The sequence below is a fragment of the Cylas formicarius genome, unplaced genomic scaffold (genome assembly GCF_029955315.1).
Source record: "Cylas formicarius isolate icCylForm1 unplaced genomic scaffold, icCylForm1.1 PGA_scaffold_8__14_contigs__length_24414737, whole genome shotgun sequence".
NCBI lineage: Eukaryota > Metazoa > Arthropoda > Insecta > Coleoptera > Brentidae > Cylas > Cylas formicarius.
Window position 1 is genome coordinate 11613966 of NW_026844361.1, and position 16179 is coordinate 11630144.

Below are 16179 nucleotides of genomic sequence, written 5' to 3' on the forward strand. Positions count from 1 at the left end.
AAATCTGTAACACTAAAGGTGTATTTAGTGCAAATATAAAAAAAACTCCATTCGAAATGCGTATGCGTAGAATCGAGATCATAACTCGGGTTTCTCTCAGATCTAATTAAGTCTTCATATCATCCACATTAAATATACAAGTTTGCGAGGGGGAGTCCTATATAAACAATTTTTAAATCTTTTTGTGTACGTCTTGGTCTATTAGGAACAAGAAAAATTGTTCGGCGGAAATGAGCAAATGTCTTTAGTTGACTTACCCAATTATAAACTGAGAAGAAGAAGAAGAATTCTGTGGTCGTTCCACTCGCCTGTCTAATTCCGTAAAACTTAACGAAATGAACCAATAGTAATGTCCGAATTGCAGAGACTGAGATTGCGTTTTTATCAAAGAAAGAAAATGTATTATGGGATACTTTAGGTTAAAATGTGCAAACACCATACAAAAATAGACAAAAGCTGTTTAGTTCTAAAATTTTATATTTTTAGGTATACAGGATATTTATATGTTTGTTCACAATGTATATTAATGAATTTATATAAACTTGTCAACATCTTGCTTAGCCCTAATTTTATTTCTTTTTTCTAGATGTAAAACTATATGTTGCTTCATTAGAATATTTTAATTTTGTATTAGTAACTCGCAAAAAGGACATGTTCTGTTTTTTCAAATTTCACTTTCAAATAAAAAAGTTACATAGACTTGTTTAAGTTGCAGAGTTTAAACAAGCGACCGAATGGTTGCGGATGACCAATTTGCAGTTGCAAAGCGTAACCTGCGTAGCTTTGGTTTGTAGGATACAAATTAGTTAAAAAAAATATATTTAATTGTCAAGAAAATCCAAATATTGGAAGCTAGATCAACTGAAAATTTTGCAATTCCTTTGAATTTTTAACAGCACAGAAATGTTATTCCTAACTGTTCAATATGACTCACAGCATAACTTTTAGGTAAACTGTATATGTTTATCATATGAACATTTCATCTCCTTTTCAAAGGTGGCGAGCGACGTTTCCTATCCCGTTCCCGACTTCTTTCGGCCCGTCGACTGTTATGTTCTTCTTCGTCCTGCTTTTTTTTCCTTCCTCTCTCCTTGCGCCTCTTCTCCTCTTCCTCCTTCACCTCCAAGGCAACCGGTTTTCGAAATGGCCGATCTCGACCTCCAAATCTTAACTGCCCCGACTCTTTTTTACCACCGAACCCGCCGCCTAGTCTCCTCGGTCTCCAACCCTTCAGCAGTCTTTCACACTCGAAATCAACAAAAATAATGCTTCCATCAACGTTCATTTTGTTCGTAAACTTGTACGCGTCCTCTGCAGAACTTTCCTCTTCGTATTCCACAAACGCATATCCCTTAGGCAAGCCAGTCACTATATCTTTCACCATTCGAAAACGTTTTAGCTTACCATACTTTGAGAATATATTTTTGATGGTGTCTTTGGTTGTTTCATGATTCAATCTGCTGATAAATATAGTACATCCTGCGTTTCCTTTAACGTGCCGGTTTGGTTTGTATTCGGAAAGTAACGCCCTTTCGACAGCTTTATCGTGAGGGGTTGTGTCCGTTCCGTCTATCGACGCGCATTTTATCGGGTCGTAAGTTTTTGCGTATTTGGACCAGCTCGTACTACTTTCTTTCAGGTGATACTAAAGTCAAATGCTATATTACGACAACACGCCATTAAGCCTGCTTACCTTCTGAGCCATTATTCACAGAAAAATATTGAATAATTTAACAAATAACTTTATAGAGAGCATTTTCAAGTCGTAGACAATGTAAATATTTTAAATTCTAACCAACTCCAAACTATAGCAATGTTCCAACCGGCAACAGGCGAAGAACATTCTTCTTCTTTATGTTTTGTCGGGGGTTCGTGCGACAGTTAAATGAATACGTTATTTCAGAAACTAAAGATTTATTCTGTAACGACTTCAAATAAATACAATGCCGGTTATCGTGCGTTGCCTGAGGACATGGCGCTCGCGTATGAATATATGCTGAGTACTAAGGATAGACGACTAAATCCTAGAAGTTTCTACGGCAGGAACGTTAACATGCTATGTTGCCATGTGTAACAGAACACTTTATATTTACAAACAGTCGAGGCAAGCAACGAGGGGCACTCGCCTATTACCGACATCCGTCGACTAACGTTTTTCACACTAGTTTTTCAAGATGGGTTCGAATTCGACTGATAGCACTGTTTGAACTTATCAAGACTCCAATAATACAAATAACGTGTAGAACTTCTTTTCACCTTTGTTAGGTGACGTCATTGATTACACTGTGCTACCGGAAATAAATCGATGGTCAATTCTTTTTGGCTTATTGTCCACTGCGAAGACCAGTACCACTTATATTATATTTTAAGAAAAACTTTTTAGAATTCTGCAAAGCAAAATGAACCTTATAAGTTGTAAATAAAATGTCAACCTCAAAAGGGAAGATATGCCTCGCTGTATCTGGACTGTTTACGGTGGATTCTGTGGTGGAACATTGCACGCGTAGGTTTAACCTGCGTTCGTTCCCTACAAAATCCTTTGTAATCGTCCAAAAATTTTGAAATCGGTCTCCACTGAGTGGATTTAGTGTTGTCAGTGTTTTGTGAACGTTGTAAACTGATAATCGTCGCCGATCCCTTCGTTTTTCCCCGTTCACGCCGGTATGGAGGCCGGATGGGCCCGGATGGTCCGGGGCGGAAGCGGGGGGTGTCGGTTTTTTTTGGTATCGGTCAAATTTGTTTTTTTGCTAGTCGAGCAAATATTGGTTATATGTCTTCTCTGTACGTGTTGGTCAATGACCAAAAGCGAAGATCCTCGACGGAAGTCGGCAATGGGCGAATGATCCTAGCAGTCGAGCCCAACATTTTTCGTGAAACGCATACTTGAACTTGAACTTTGACTGTTTACGGTAGCTATAGAAGTGAAGAAGAAGAGAGGATTAGTACAAGTGTCTGAAATGGGCGAATGATCCCAGTACTTTTGCCTAACAAATTTGTAGCTCATAATTCAATAGAGGTTATAGTTATATTATTCCATGATAAGATCTGCAAAAATACGATGTCTGTAATCCTGCGGTTGCTGCAAAACGCATTACACTCAAGCAAGTCAGCAACCAATACCCAAACCAATACGGTCTTTTAATGAATCATTTTTTAGGCAACCGTTGGCACTGGGGGCCTCAAATTTTCACTCGTTAGTGCCAAACAGCAACCCGGGTGTGTTAACCGGCGCAAACTTATTCAGCATCCCTTCACGGTCTGTAATTAGGGTGCATTTCCCCAGACCGTCCGAGACAAAGAGAATTAAGCGACATGGCTGGCGGAAAAGAATGTCGACCCCGGCAGGACGAAGAATCCTTATGAATCGTATTTTAAAAGGCCGTTGGGTATATTCCCACTAGTGTCGCGAGTCAGACTATCTATGAAATAAAAGTGACCAGTAGAAAATCAAAAATTTGTTTATATTAATATTATAAAAAATGATTATCACAAGTTTATAACCTAAGCTAGAAGGCTGAAGGTATCGCTCAATTAGTGACAGTCATCAACTCTCGAATCCACGGTAAGTACTTGGCGACGTCAGTGAATATTATATAGTGCGACGTATCACAAACTCCTTGCGATTGCAAGGCAACTCCTACAGACACGATGCCACGCAGCTGCCATACGGTATCTGCACCGCTGGTTCCAGTTCTTGGAAAGACCATTCCCCCGCCAGAATCTCCGTTACACACAGACGTGCCTATAATTTCACTTCTTTGGAAAATTTGACAAATATCCAAGCTTAAGTATAATTTAAAACATCAACACGGTTTTGATATGATATGTACTATACTACTAATGCCATACACATAAGTATTCAATTTTTAAGTTAAGCCCCCTAATTCTCCGTTTTTGTTTAAATCACTGGAGAATCTCATCCGATCCATCCGATCGTTATTATGAAATTTAAAACTTTAAGTTGGCAACATCTAAAAAATGACATGACACAGAGGCAGATATTGCTGGTCCAACCGCGAAGATGGATCTCTTTTGTTAATCTTTTACATTTTCTAAATTTACGTTATGCAACTATTATTTTAAAAGTATTGTGCTGCTTCATTCAATGACAGAAAAGGAAACGGACTGTGTAATGCGGTGTAGAACTTTACGGCAAGTGTATATTTGGAGAATGTAACTTTGTAATTAAACGGATTAAGCAACTAAAAAATATTCTTTTTTATTTACTGTTTATACTTCATGTTTGTGATATTTTTGAAACGATTTAGACTGGAACAAAACGATAGATTTTTTATCGTAATGTTGAAAAAAATGTTTTTTGCTATTACATTAGAAAACGCCATCTATTAGTAGATTTAAAACATAGTTCAATCTAAGTATAAAATTTTTTTGCAGAAAACGGATTTCATATTTTCATTTTGCTTTTGCTTTATAAAAAGAGTATACAATATTACATTTTTCGAAGATTACGATGACCAAGCAGAAGATGATGGAAATTTGGCCGAAGTGGAAGGATATTTAAACGGAATGCAATTAGGTCGCAATATTCGGGAAATGAATATTAAATTATTGTACGACCAAAAATATAGTGCATTTATTGCTTTGACAGATGTTTATTCTGGATTAAGTAGGCTTTGTCTGAGATGGACCGTAACGAATATTTGTATAAACTAGAAATTTTTATTTTATTTTCGAATAAGTAGAAGCGTGTATTTTAACATCAGGTGGTATGTATCGTTCTTAACAGTTTAATCTAAATTGAAATATGTTCGTATATATTAGGGAGGTATTTATGTAGCTGATTCACGAGCTTTGACCCTGTGATGATCTTTTCACTGGATAGTTCGAAGGGCAAAGGTAAGTACCTGAATTCTGTTCATCTTATAGGTAAGTTTGAAAATAATCATTTTTGTCTCGTTTGCCTGTCGATTAAAAAAATTCTTCTTATATTTTTGTGTCATCTACATATTCGCGGTAGATACAGGTACGTCTTAAGAATACAGGTACATATTTATTAGAATCTTACAATTAAACATTTTTTGAAGGTTCCTGTTTTTTAAGACTTTAAAATGTGGAGACTGCGGAATGAAGCAGATGTTCCCCTGTTAGAAGAAGACATGGAAAACAACGCATAATTTGAAGACGAAGTGGAGAAGGTAGTCGAACCTTTTGACAATTTAAAAGAGGAAACTACCTCAGTAAATAAAAAACGGATTCGGATGCTAAACAAATAGTTTTGAATGTTTACAATTTTATAAGAAATTCAGATGGGGAAGTAGGAGCAGCAATAAAAACAAGTGACGTAGAACTTAATAAATTGTTACTCTATGCTAATTTTGTTTTGTTACTTCGTACTAAGATTGAAAACATACTTACATCCCGCTTGTTAGGGTAGGTAGATAAATTACTAGGATAAGGGTCTGTTCGGCTAGGAGTAATAAACAGTAGGCAAAGTTAATCACGGGGTCGTTTGTAAAAGCACCATATTTCTGGCCGAAGTATAATTTACTGCTTTCTTATATGTGAACCGATTCACAGGTTGTTCAAAGTAAAAGCCAATCCATTAACGAAAATGCCACGTTGCCAAATGTTAGTTTCATTGTTATTTCATATTAATTTTTGGCCAATTGTCACATGATCAAATTGTATCAATCCTATATACGGTGATGACTTTAGATTTTAGTTTTATACTATGCTGTACTTTTGGATCACATGATCTAAGGAAACGATGTCAAATAAAAAGCCCTTCGTTACCGCGTGCGTTACGTAGCAGACGTATTCTATTTTAACCTGTTTCCTCTAAGTAAAATAGAAATAAACAATAAAATAAACACCAATACTAGAGTTTGGAACTTCCATTGTCTAAAAACTTTTTTAACTACTAGCCGTTATCAAGCGAAAACTTACCAGTTTTGGTGAGTTCATTTGGTAAGTTGTGGTATTGGTAAAAACGTTTTTTTTTGACAATCAATCCTTGTCCACCTTTAGAGAAATACTAATTTTTGTCAATATTGAAGTGAAAGTCAGTATTTCTCGAAATAATTTCGACAATGACGAGAACCGTTCGCGATAGGCGACTTACCGTTTCGGAACCCAGCGCAGTAGTTGTTTTCGAATGTGAACTGCGAGAAAAACTCGCGATTCGAGTAGATACATTTCACGGTGGACACGACTGGCATCTGGGCCTGCATCAGCTGGCGTGATAGCTGCCGATTTTCGTCGAAACCCCAACCGATGACGGAGCCCAGGCGATCGGCCAGAATTTCCAGATCGCTATTCCCTTCCCACAGGCAGCAAGGCCGCACGAAATCCGTCAGCTCCACCGCGGTCACCAGCTCCAGCAGGGCGATGTCGTTAAAGTAGACGCTGTAGTTGTAGCGCGGATGGACGTGGATGTTCTCGATGGCGCGATCTTGCACCTCCGGCCCGAACGTCAACAAGTTATGCTTACCTGGCGACAAAAGTTCGCTAAGTCGCCTTAAGGGTGGATCTAAACCATGAACTTTGAAAAGTTTCCTAATCAAAATCTAACTGTGAAACTCAATATTGTGCCTACGATGATTGTCAATTGTCTCGCGAGTGCTGAGAACCGGATTAGGAGAAAAAACAAACAATCTTAACCGCGATTCGCCAATTATTCCAGACCACGTTCAAGCCCCTCATTTAGCTCCGCCTCCTCAAACGATATGTAAGCAGATACAGAGTACAGTCAGCTTCGGTTCTACTCTGAAGAAGCCAACAGAACGATTGATAAAACATTCACAAGTTGTCCTTACTAGGCGACAAAAGTTCACTAACTCGACTTAAAGGTGGATCCGTGAATCCAGATGGACATGCAACCCCACTAAACCATCATCTTTGAAAAGTTTGCTAGTGTGAAAAAGTTTGAAATCAATATCTAACTGTGAAACTTAGTATTGTACCTATAACGATTGTCAAGGGTCTAGAGAGTAACAGGTACACTGAAAGTATGCCTTAGTGTCTAGAGTTAGACTTATAGTATCTTTCTGGAAGATGTTACAAGTTAATTTTAATTTGTATGTTTAAAGGTCCTACCTACACCTGTGTGATTATTTTAATGTAGAAAATGAGCAACCATTATTTACTGCTATATAATAAGGAGATTGATTTACTAAATACTACCTTAATGTTAATGATTCGTTAATACTAAATCAATGTAAATGGAGGCTTAGTGAAGTGTTAATTTTACGCACCGAGATACACCAACAGGTACTTTTTGTTGACAGGCTGGTTCGTCTGAGGTTTGGTGACGCAGTGGGCGGCCGTCACGATATACCTGTCGGATATTAAAGTGCCGCCGCATGTGTATAGCAGCTGGATGCCTTTGGAGTGGTACAGTGCTGCGTGCCAGGGCCATTGCCCTAGAATTTTACGATATCAAACGGCCGTAGACCAATAATTTTGAAAAGTTTTACAAGAAACACAGGGCCCGTATAGGATTCAGTGAGGTGTCTCAAATGTAATAATTGTGTCCAAGGGAGTACCTCAAGGGTGCTATTTTAGGTCCACATCCATCATCGTCATTACAGTTTTGTGATTATCAAACAAAAATTACTTACTTTCTTTTTCTTTCCTTTATATTTTATTTTTCTATACTACGGGTTCTTTTACTTTTTACAAAACTTCTGGATTCCTCCTGCATCGGTTTTTGCTGAGTTTATCTCTGATGACATTGGTGAAGCAACCTGATTCTCGGATATTTGTTCGGTAGAATTGGTTACATGCAAAAATTTTAGTTTTATCGAATAAAATTTGATGTCCACAAAGCGACCAAACAATCTTAACCTCGAGTCAGAGGACACTAAGCAAGCACTGAAAATTTGAGATGAAACATCAGCAAGTTTGATTTATTTACAATCGATGCAGAAGTAATCCAGAAGAGTCTTAAATAGTAATACAATAACTCGTGAGTTTCTTTAAAGAATATTTACACTTTTGAAGACTACTTCCAGCCTTCCTTCTGGGTCTTTTATAGTCATCGGTAGTGCCAGCTAAAACTCAAGAAAAAAATTGGGTTTGGTTTCTCAGGTCATACTTATCCGAGCATTCAGTATTTGTTTGATTTAAACTTCAAGTCATTGTGCTAACTCACAGGGTAACAATCTTTTGTTTCTATTTTTATTAAGTCAGATTTTTCTTCTTGAAAATATATGAGGCAATAAGTACACTAGATGACTTCCAAGTTCTACAGAATGACATAGCTACTCTCTCTGCCATCAAGATGACCTGATTGGGTGTCAGGTCATACTTATCATAGCGTTCACTATTTGTTAAGCATAATTTCTTCAAGTCTTTTAAATTTACCACCATCAGTGGTGCCTCTCAGGGTAACAATCTAAACCCACTTTTTTTTTCTATTTTGCTTGCAGAGCTTAGGGTGTATGTTGACGGAAATTTAAACTTACTCCAGTCAGCAATCAAGGACCCAGGTTTCATTATTCATTCATATTCTTTACTCTTTCTCCATTCCAGGATATTCCTGAGTCGTGTGTGTTCTAAGGCTTCTCTGGATATGAATTCTGAATAAATATTAAATAATAACGGAGAAAGTATGTAGCCCTGTCCTATACCCATCACTATCTTCACTTCCTCAGTTGTGTTGATGACATCATTTAAATTCAGTCCTACGTTTTTTAGGATTTCTATCATTCTATCATCAAACGACTCTCTGCATACAATATCTCTCAAATCAATCTTTATTTCAAAGGTTTTCCATCATCAATATCTTCCTTCATTGGTTGTAAAGTTGTAAACAAGAACATTTTTTCAATTGTAGCGCTGGGTTTACTTAATTGGTCAGTAGGTAGGTGGTAGGTTTTTACTTGTTGGTTAATTGATGGTTCTTTACTGGGCCATATTGAATAGTCTTCACTGTGAAATAGTTTGCATCTTTATCATTTTCTCTTTTGCTTGTCTATATATTTATCTAAGTGTGTTGAAACAATGCTTGGTAACTAGATAGTTTTACTGTTTTTATTAATTTTGCCGAAACCAACCATTTCTAGGCAACACTCCCGACCTAAATGTCCATTTTATGAATGACTTTTGGTTGGACGTCTGTGAAGAATAAAATAAAGACAAGGCAAACAATAAACCTCAACTCCTTCCAATTTTACTTCCAAACTGCAGTAATATTTTTTTCCGCCAGAGGTCTCGTCCATGCTTAAGAAATGCACCTTTTGTACCTGGCGACGTGTTTTGCCCGTGGCTGACCAACGCGTTGGCTCTTTGGTTCACGATACCACATCCAGGACGTTTGGGCGTTTGCAAAATATTGGGGCGATTCAAAGCGGGTCGGTTAACTACGTTGGTGAGGTCGCCCGAGAAGAAGTCGTCTTCTCCGTCTTCGTCCGAATGGAACTCGATGTTGAGTACGTTGTTGGTAGGCCTGAAAAATCTAAACTGATTAGACTGGCGAAAAATTAACGGCCACAGACCTCTGGCTGTGTCCGGAGTCAATGTTGGTCCCCCGATTAGGTTTCCTAAAAAAATCAGTATTTCTTTAGGGGTCCGAATGACTTGTAACCTTTACTCACTGGACTTCGTGAAAAGTGGGTCTCTCTAATTCATCCCTGCAATCGAAAGTTCACTTATAGCATGCTTTAAATTGGAATATATTCGATTGTCGCAAATACGCTCTTAATTATTCCAGCCTTTGTATCGGCTAGTCCGAATAAAACTTTATTTCGCTTTTTTTGTAATAAATGTTTTTAAAAACGCTTTCCCGAATTTTGAACATTTAAGTAGCATTAGTATGCAAGTTTATTTCCAAGTGGCGTATAAAAAAAATACCATCAATTTTCTGACATAGAAGCCTACATCATATTCTTTTAAATAACACCTTGAATATTATATATGCGTTTAATAGAATATTTTAACGTATTAAATGGTAAAAGTGTATGCCCGAATCATAATATTTTAAACGAGGAAAATGAAGCACATCCAGTTCCCTCTATCCCTCTATTACTGGAGTATATGCAGAGACAGGTATCAATCCATTCAGTATTAAAAAAATATAAATATAATACTTTTAAATTTCGTAAAACTTTGAAAGAATATAAATATAATACATTTAAATTTCGTAAAACTCGAAAACTAAGTGCAGAACAACGTCAAATGTCAATGGATTTTTGAAATACATAATAATTTTTTGAAACACATATTATGGACTGATGAAAGTTCGTTCACTAGAAGAAAGGGTTTTAATAAAAACCCAGGAGTACCAATCAATTAATGCATGGTATGCTGTCATAGATGGGCATATTTTGAGTCCAATATTTATAGATCAAAAGTTAACTCGAGGTAGAACAATATATAGAGGATTTACATCTAAATATATCAGCGCTGATTATATAGCAGCACCAAGGTGCCCTTCACAATGTTGTGCAAGTCAAAAATTGGAAACATGGAATATTTTTTTATTCATTTATCAACGGGCCAACCGCCCAATATAAAATAGGATTCACATAAACAAAATAGTAAACAACAAAATAAAATAAAACAACATTAAAACAGAATGAAATATACAGATTACCTTAATATGACAAACATTGGTTTTAGAAAATATTAAATATTCGTATAGTTAGTTGCCATGACAGTAAGGACACTTATAAGAGTAACGAGTCACCAACACAATGGTATACAAAACTATTGCGAGGAAAAGCGGAATAGTTTTACCGACAGTCTTTAAGTTCTTTCTTAAATATTCTTGCACTCTGGAAGCAATCAAGTTGGTCAGAAAAACGATTCGCTAGTACAGCTGACCTAGTAAAAAAAGAACTCTGTCCACAGTTAGTACGATGGGAACGCGAAGCCCAATCTTACATAACAGCTGAGGTCCATGGGAATTTGAATGCAGTAGATTATAAAAAATGGTGAGATCCCTCTGCATGCGATGAATCTGGAGTTGTAAGTTGGAGCGAGTTTTTCAATTCAGAGTGATCAACGTCCTCAAGTCCTTGGTGCTCCTTAAATACTATATCCCGCAGGAACCTATGCTGCACTCTTTCTATGGCCTACATGTGGACGTTATATATATAGGAACAATAATCCAGGGGGACGCACGAGGGAGCAGAACAGTAATCTGAGAGATGTAACACTCTAGAAGTCCACTATACAACGCTTAATAAAGCCCAAGATCTGAAGTGATTTAGACACAATGAATTAAACATGTTGTGGGTAAGTCAACTTAAAATCGAGTAACACTCCAAGATCCCTTATTATGGAGGCCATTTTATGTTATACTTAAAATGTATGGGGATTTATTAATATTTAGTTCCATTCCATTCAAATCGCTCCATACCGATAGGTGAACTAAATCAGACTGGACTTTTATACAGTCATCAGCATTATGGACTCTCATATAGAATTTTAAGTCGTCAGCAAATAATAGAAAACATGCGTGATGAAAACATGAGGCAATATCATAGACATTGAAGACCAGGAGTCCCAGGTGCGATCCTTGTGAACACCAGAAGGCACTCTAATTTCGGTGGATTGGAAGCTCTGGACGCGCACTATCTGCACTCTTTCAGTTAGGTATGATGTTAACCATTCCAAAAGTTTTCCCTGGATTCCAATGTTTCGCAATTTTTTTATTAAGATTTGATGATTTACTCGATCAAAAGCCTTTGAAAAGTATGTGTAAATGGAATGAACGTGAGACCCCCCACCCCCCCAAAAAATTCCAACAGAAAATCTGTGCATGTGAGCAAGTTTAGCTCCTTGGAGCGATGGGGGAGAAATCCAAATTGTTGGTCGATGAAGCAACCTTTAAGGCCAGCAGACAAATAGTCGCAGACTAAACTTTCGAAGTCTTTAGGAATACAACTCAGGATACTGATGGGCCTATAATTGTTGACTTGCGAGTTATCGCCGGATTTTAAGATAGGGGTAATGAAGCTTGATTTCCAGTAATTTGGAAAAGTCCCCGTTTTTAAAGAATGGTTAAAGATTATATAAAGTGGTTTGGAAAGTATGAAGCTGCATTGCTTAATAAGATATGGTGGGAGGCCATCGGGACGAGATCCTTTCTTTTTGTCTAGAGTCGACAGTTTCTCGTAAATAGATGAAATCGAAATGTTCAAGTGTAAGGGGTTGATATCTCCGAAAAATAGTCTGCAAATAAATTGACAATACCGTCACCCACAGAACAGGTCACGTCGCCAAACTGCACAACGCAACAACACAATTTTAGAGAGACATAAAAAAATCAAGTTCACAGAACTCCCTGTAATAATGTCGTGGAACTTCGGAAAAGGATTTCAGAAGCAATCAGTCAGTTAAGAGACAATCCAGAAACGTTACTAAATGCAAGAAATCATACAATGTGTGTGTTCAGGAAAATGGTGGTCAAATGCAGCAGTATTTAGAATAGTTAAAGAATTTTTTACTTTAGTGCGTCTTGTCATTTTTAGTGTTTCTGTTCTACTTTAATTTGGAAATAATTATCGTTGTTGCAGTGAGTCGCGGCTCTAAGATATTTTATTAAACACATATAATATACAGGGTGTTCCATTAAATAATATATTATGTAGGCCTATATGTCAGAAAAATGATTGTGTTTTGTTTTATACTTCACTTGGAAAAAAAGTTGGCTACTAACCCTACATTTTGTTTTTTTTGTTTACCTTGATATCTCTAAAAAAAAAAAGTTGCAGCCAACTAAAATGTTATCAAGATAAATTGAACGCACGTACGGTTGTTATAAAAAAAAGTCTGAATACCAAAGTTGTTTCGAGTAAAATTATCTTTAATTTTTTGCATTACATATGGGGTGGTCGAAAAACGTTTGTTAAAATGAAACAACGATATATATACAAACACTCAGGTTATGTCAGAATGGTTAGAGTCAGGTGGCATATTAACTTACGCAAAATGTTAATTTTCTCAATTTTTTAAAATGAAACAAAACATATATTTTTTAATTTTCCCTTTAGAGGACGAATCCAACGATAAATATAAGTATGCGATGCACCGTTTGGAATTTAACATTAAAGCAATTAAACGTAATTCTAAAAGTGTATCTAATTTTGAAATTGAATTGAAATTGCTGTGTCTATAATCACTTAATTATTTAAAATACTATAAAAACTATAGATTATTTTATTTTTAAAACAGTAACAGCATTTGACCTGTATTTTACAAAACTTTTAATTTAATAATTTTGTATTAAATTTTCCACCATTTTTAATATATAATTGGCGCATTTACTTGGTTAAGTTCATCCCGAATTTATTATCATCCAACACTTCTATTGGCTTATTTTTGTATACCATTTGTTTTAAATTGCCCGTTATTGACCACAAGACATTTTGCTCAATCAATAGAAAATTTACTGATATCAGCGTCATCTTGTTGCCAAATTAAATTTGGATGCTCTATTTCAGGAATAGTATTCGGAATAGTTGCTTCAACATTATTTCCTAATAAATAAAAAAATGGCCGTGCTGTCGAATTTTTAACGAACTCTACTGGCACTAGCTGTGGAAAACTGCGTTGAATGTAAAGAAAACAGGCCAAGCTAGTTGTACAGTGTTACAGTAGAGGGCGCCCCGTAATAACGCAAAAGTAAATCGAAATACAATAATTTTTGATATCGGGCAAACACTAACAACTTCCCCACTCGTGTTTTTCTTTCTTAAAACATAAATTCGGTTCAGCATCTGGATTCTTTTGATTTTAAGATTCTATGCATGTGCATTTTGCCTCATATGCGTTATTAAAATTTGAAGAAGAGTACCACATATCAAAAACTAACCAAACTTTCTGAAAGCTATTTTTTAACATTGAAGATAATTTTGGACATAACCTATTTACATGTATCTGAAAAAAAATACTTCTTGACTTCATTATAAAATATTAATATTATCTAGCGCAAATATTAAATGAGATCAGGTCAATAACAATTTTTGAAAATAAGCAAGAGAATTTTTGCTGGTCTACATTTATACAATTAGTGGTTCTGGCTGCCGATAAATTTGCAGGTCATCCTATACATATGATAGTTAGTCAGACGTAAAACCCGTAAAAATTAGTGATACAAGGATAGAACCCTGTGGAAAACACCTCAACCAAAGTCACTTTGATATAACACACATAATTTGACCTACAGATAAAGTCTTTATGTATATTGTAAATTTATGATTATTAGTTTACCTTATATTGGTCTGACCTGGAAGCCTCGTATTCCCATTGTGGTCAATGGTATTGCCGTTTCCTTTGCCGGGCTTTTTGTTCATGTTGCTAAAATTCCCCGGGCTAGTTGCCGGTTTACTTATGTGAAGAGTGGGTGGGATTGGCGTCCGCCTGTCCGGACTGACTGTAGTGGAACATATGCTTCTACCGTTCAATAAGATTTTCTTTACGGTCGGTACAATACTGGCGGCATTGTATTTTACAAAGAATCTTACGGATACCGGTGGGCCGGCCTCCAATTTGTATTTGGCATTGTTAATGGAAAATTGAACATTGTCCTGGGAGATTACGTCGCCGAACCAGTTCTAAAAATTTGTCCGTACTAGGCAAATTAATATGATAGGTACATTTCTGGTTACCTACTCCCAACAGATCTGCGGGACGGTCCAGTTGAATTTTAAGATAAACTCCTTCCAAATCGTCATCGGTTCTCAAAGAAACCACTCCGTACCATCTATCTAGCTCCTTTGAGTTCCTAGGTTCGTAAATAAATGTTTCCGGACAGGGAGAGCTCCCTTGACTTGAAACAACTTTTACAACCACAACCAATGGAATGACGAACTGGATAAACATTCTAGAACGCCATTATATTAAACAATAAAGTTTGTAAGACAACGCCAGAAATGCAATGTAAAATTCCATCGTACTTGCGTAATGTAAAAAATACCACAGAACCTATTGATATTTAATATTTAAAAATTATAATTATGAGAAACCACACGAAAGCGTCATTATGTTGGAATAATTTACAATGCTAATTAACAATATGTAGTTTTATGATTTTAATTCGATAGCGAGATTCTAAAGACATCAGCAAAACTTACCTCGAATGAAAAATACCCGTGCATTAAACTAACTCCACCAGAACATAGACCTTAAATCCGCTGGCTGGAAACAAAAGAAAACGAACGACTACATGCAAAACCTGTTTACTATTTTACGTGAAAGAAGGAATTCCCGGGTTTGTGGGCACTTATCGCTTGAATTTGGCGGGTAAACACGGAACGTGAAGTTCGTATGAATTTTTGGAGTATTGTTTTCGGTCCATACGCAGCAATAAACTAAATAATTTATTAATAATAAAACAGATTACATTATCGCCTAGTTATGAAGACTAAACATTTTATTATCTATGCGTAAATGGAGCACCAATTTTTAGAAATTCTTTGCTGGTTACACAAAATTACTTAATTTACTTTTGACAAAAATTTAATCGTTTATACCATACACCGATAGATGTCTTTACATTTGTAGTTTATTCCATATTGGTTAAATATATAATCATGTGGACCTTAACGTAGCCACAGACCACATAAACATAAGACACAGATTTCCGATTTATTATTTTGGAGTCAACTGGTAATTTGGATACAAATACAGAGATGTCGCCACATTCGTCGCGTCTATACTTTTTAAATTACCTTTAGAGTTTTTAAGAATGTTTACGTGATTTGAAATGCAACAAGAAAGATGTTGAACACGCGGTAAATTCAAATATTGTTTTGTGTATCGACTTAACTAAATAGAAAAGGAATTCTAGAACTCCCACGTGAACATGCATATGAATGGAACCGCCAGCGGTCCAAAGATGGTACCACAAGCGTCAACTTCATACGGTTTTAAACAACTTATTTGGTTTTCAGCCGTAAAAAAAAAAATATCAGCAAAGCCAAAAACACGAAAAAAAACACCAATCTTAATATTTTCGTTGAAATCAATGGGACGTTTCATGGAAGTCATGTTGCAGGCTTCCATGAAACGTCGACGCATTGGTTTTATTCGAATCCCACATCTGTGCGTGTAATATCCGACTCGTTCAAAGTTTTTATTTCGTTTTTATTCAAACTCCATTCAAAACGCAGCACCAGGTAAAATCTGGGCGACGGAAGTTCACGGACCTTTGATTGGTGGTTGCAGAAGAGCGGTGAAAGTCGTGCCGTGATTGGTCGGTTTCTAGGACAA

General features: G+C 36.4%; 3 protein-coding genes across 4 annotated transcripts; 1 reads left to right on the forward strand and 2 right to left on the reverse strand.

Moving 5' to 3' along the window:
• Window positions 1-362: 362 nt before the first annotated feature.
• LOC132706218 (U11/U12 small nuclear ribonucleoprotein 35 kDa protein-like) lies at window positions 363-1970 on the reverse strand. Its single transcript, XM_060677419.1, has 2 exons — window positions 1694-1970; window positions 363-1645 (listed from the first exon to the last, which is right to left on the reverse strand). Exons 1-2 carry the CDS (start codon window positions 1703-1705, stop codon window positions 980-982), a joined length of 678 nt encoding a protein of 225 aa, XP_060533402.1. The 5' UTR covers window positions 1706-1970; the 3' UTR covers window positions 363-979.
• A 1009-nt stretch (window positions 1971-2979) lies between these two features.
• On the forward strand, window positions 2980-3492 carry LOC132705797 (uncharacterized). The gene is made up of 2 exons (XM_060676683.1): window positions 2980-3105; window positions 3158-3492. Exons 1-2 carry the CDS (start codon window positions 3059-3061, stop codon window positions 3399-3401), a joined length of 291 nt encoding a protein of 96 aa, XP_060532666.1. The 5' UTR covers window positions 2980-3058; the 3' UTR covers window positions 3402-3492.
• Window positions 3493-3527: 35 nt separating this feature from the next.
• Window positions 3528-15454, reverse strand: LOC132705792 (serine protease gd-like). Of its 2 annotated transcripts, none has more exons than XM_060676672.1 (9): window positions 15042-15454; window positions 14581-14791; window positions 14179-14522; window positions 9558-9593; window positions 9459-9503; window positions 9207-9409; window positions 7215-7382; window positions 6083-6451; window positions 3528-3742 (listed from the first exon to the last, which is right to left on the reverse strand). In XM_060676672.1, exons 2-9 carry the CDS (start codon window positions 14788-14790, stop codon window positions 3528-3530), a joined length of 1590 nt encoding a protein of 529 aa, XP_060532655.1. In that variant the 5' UTR covers window position 14791; window positions 15042-15454. The 2 variants fall into 2 exon arrangements, with proteins under 2 accessions (XP_060532655.1, XP_060532653.1); XM_060676670.1 differs by having other exon boundaries at window positions 9198-9409.
• Window positions 15455-16179: the final 725 nt, after the last annotated feature.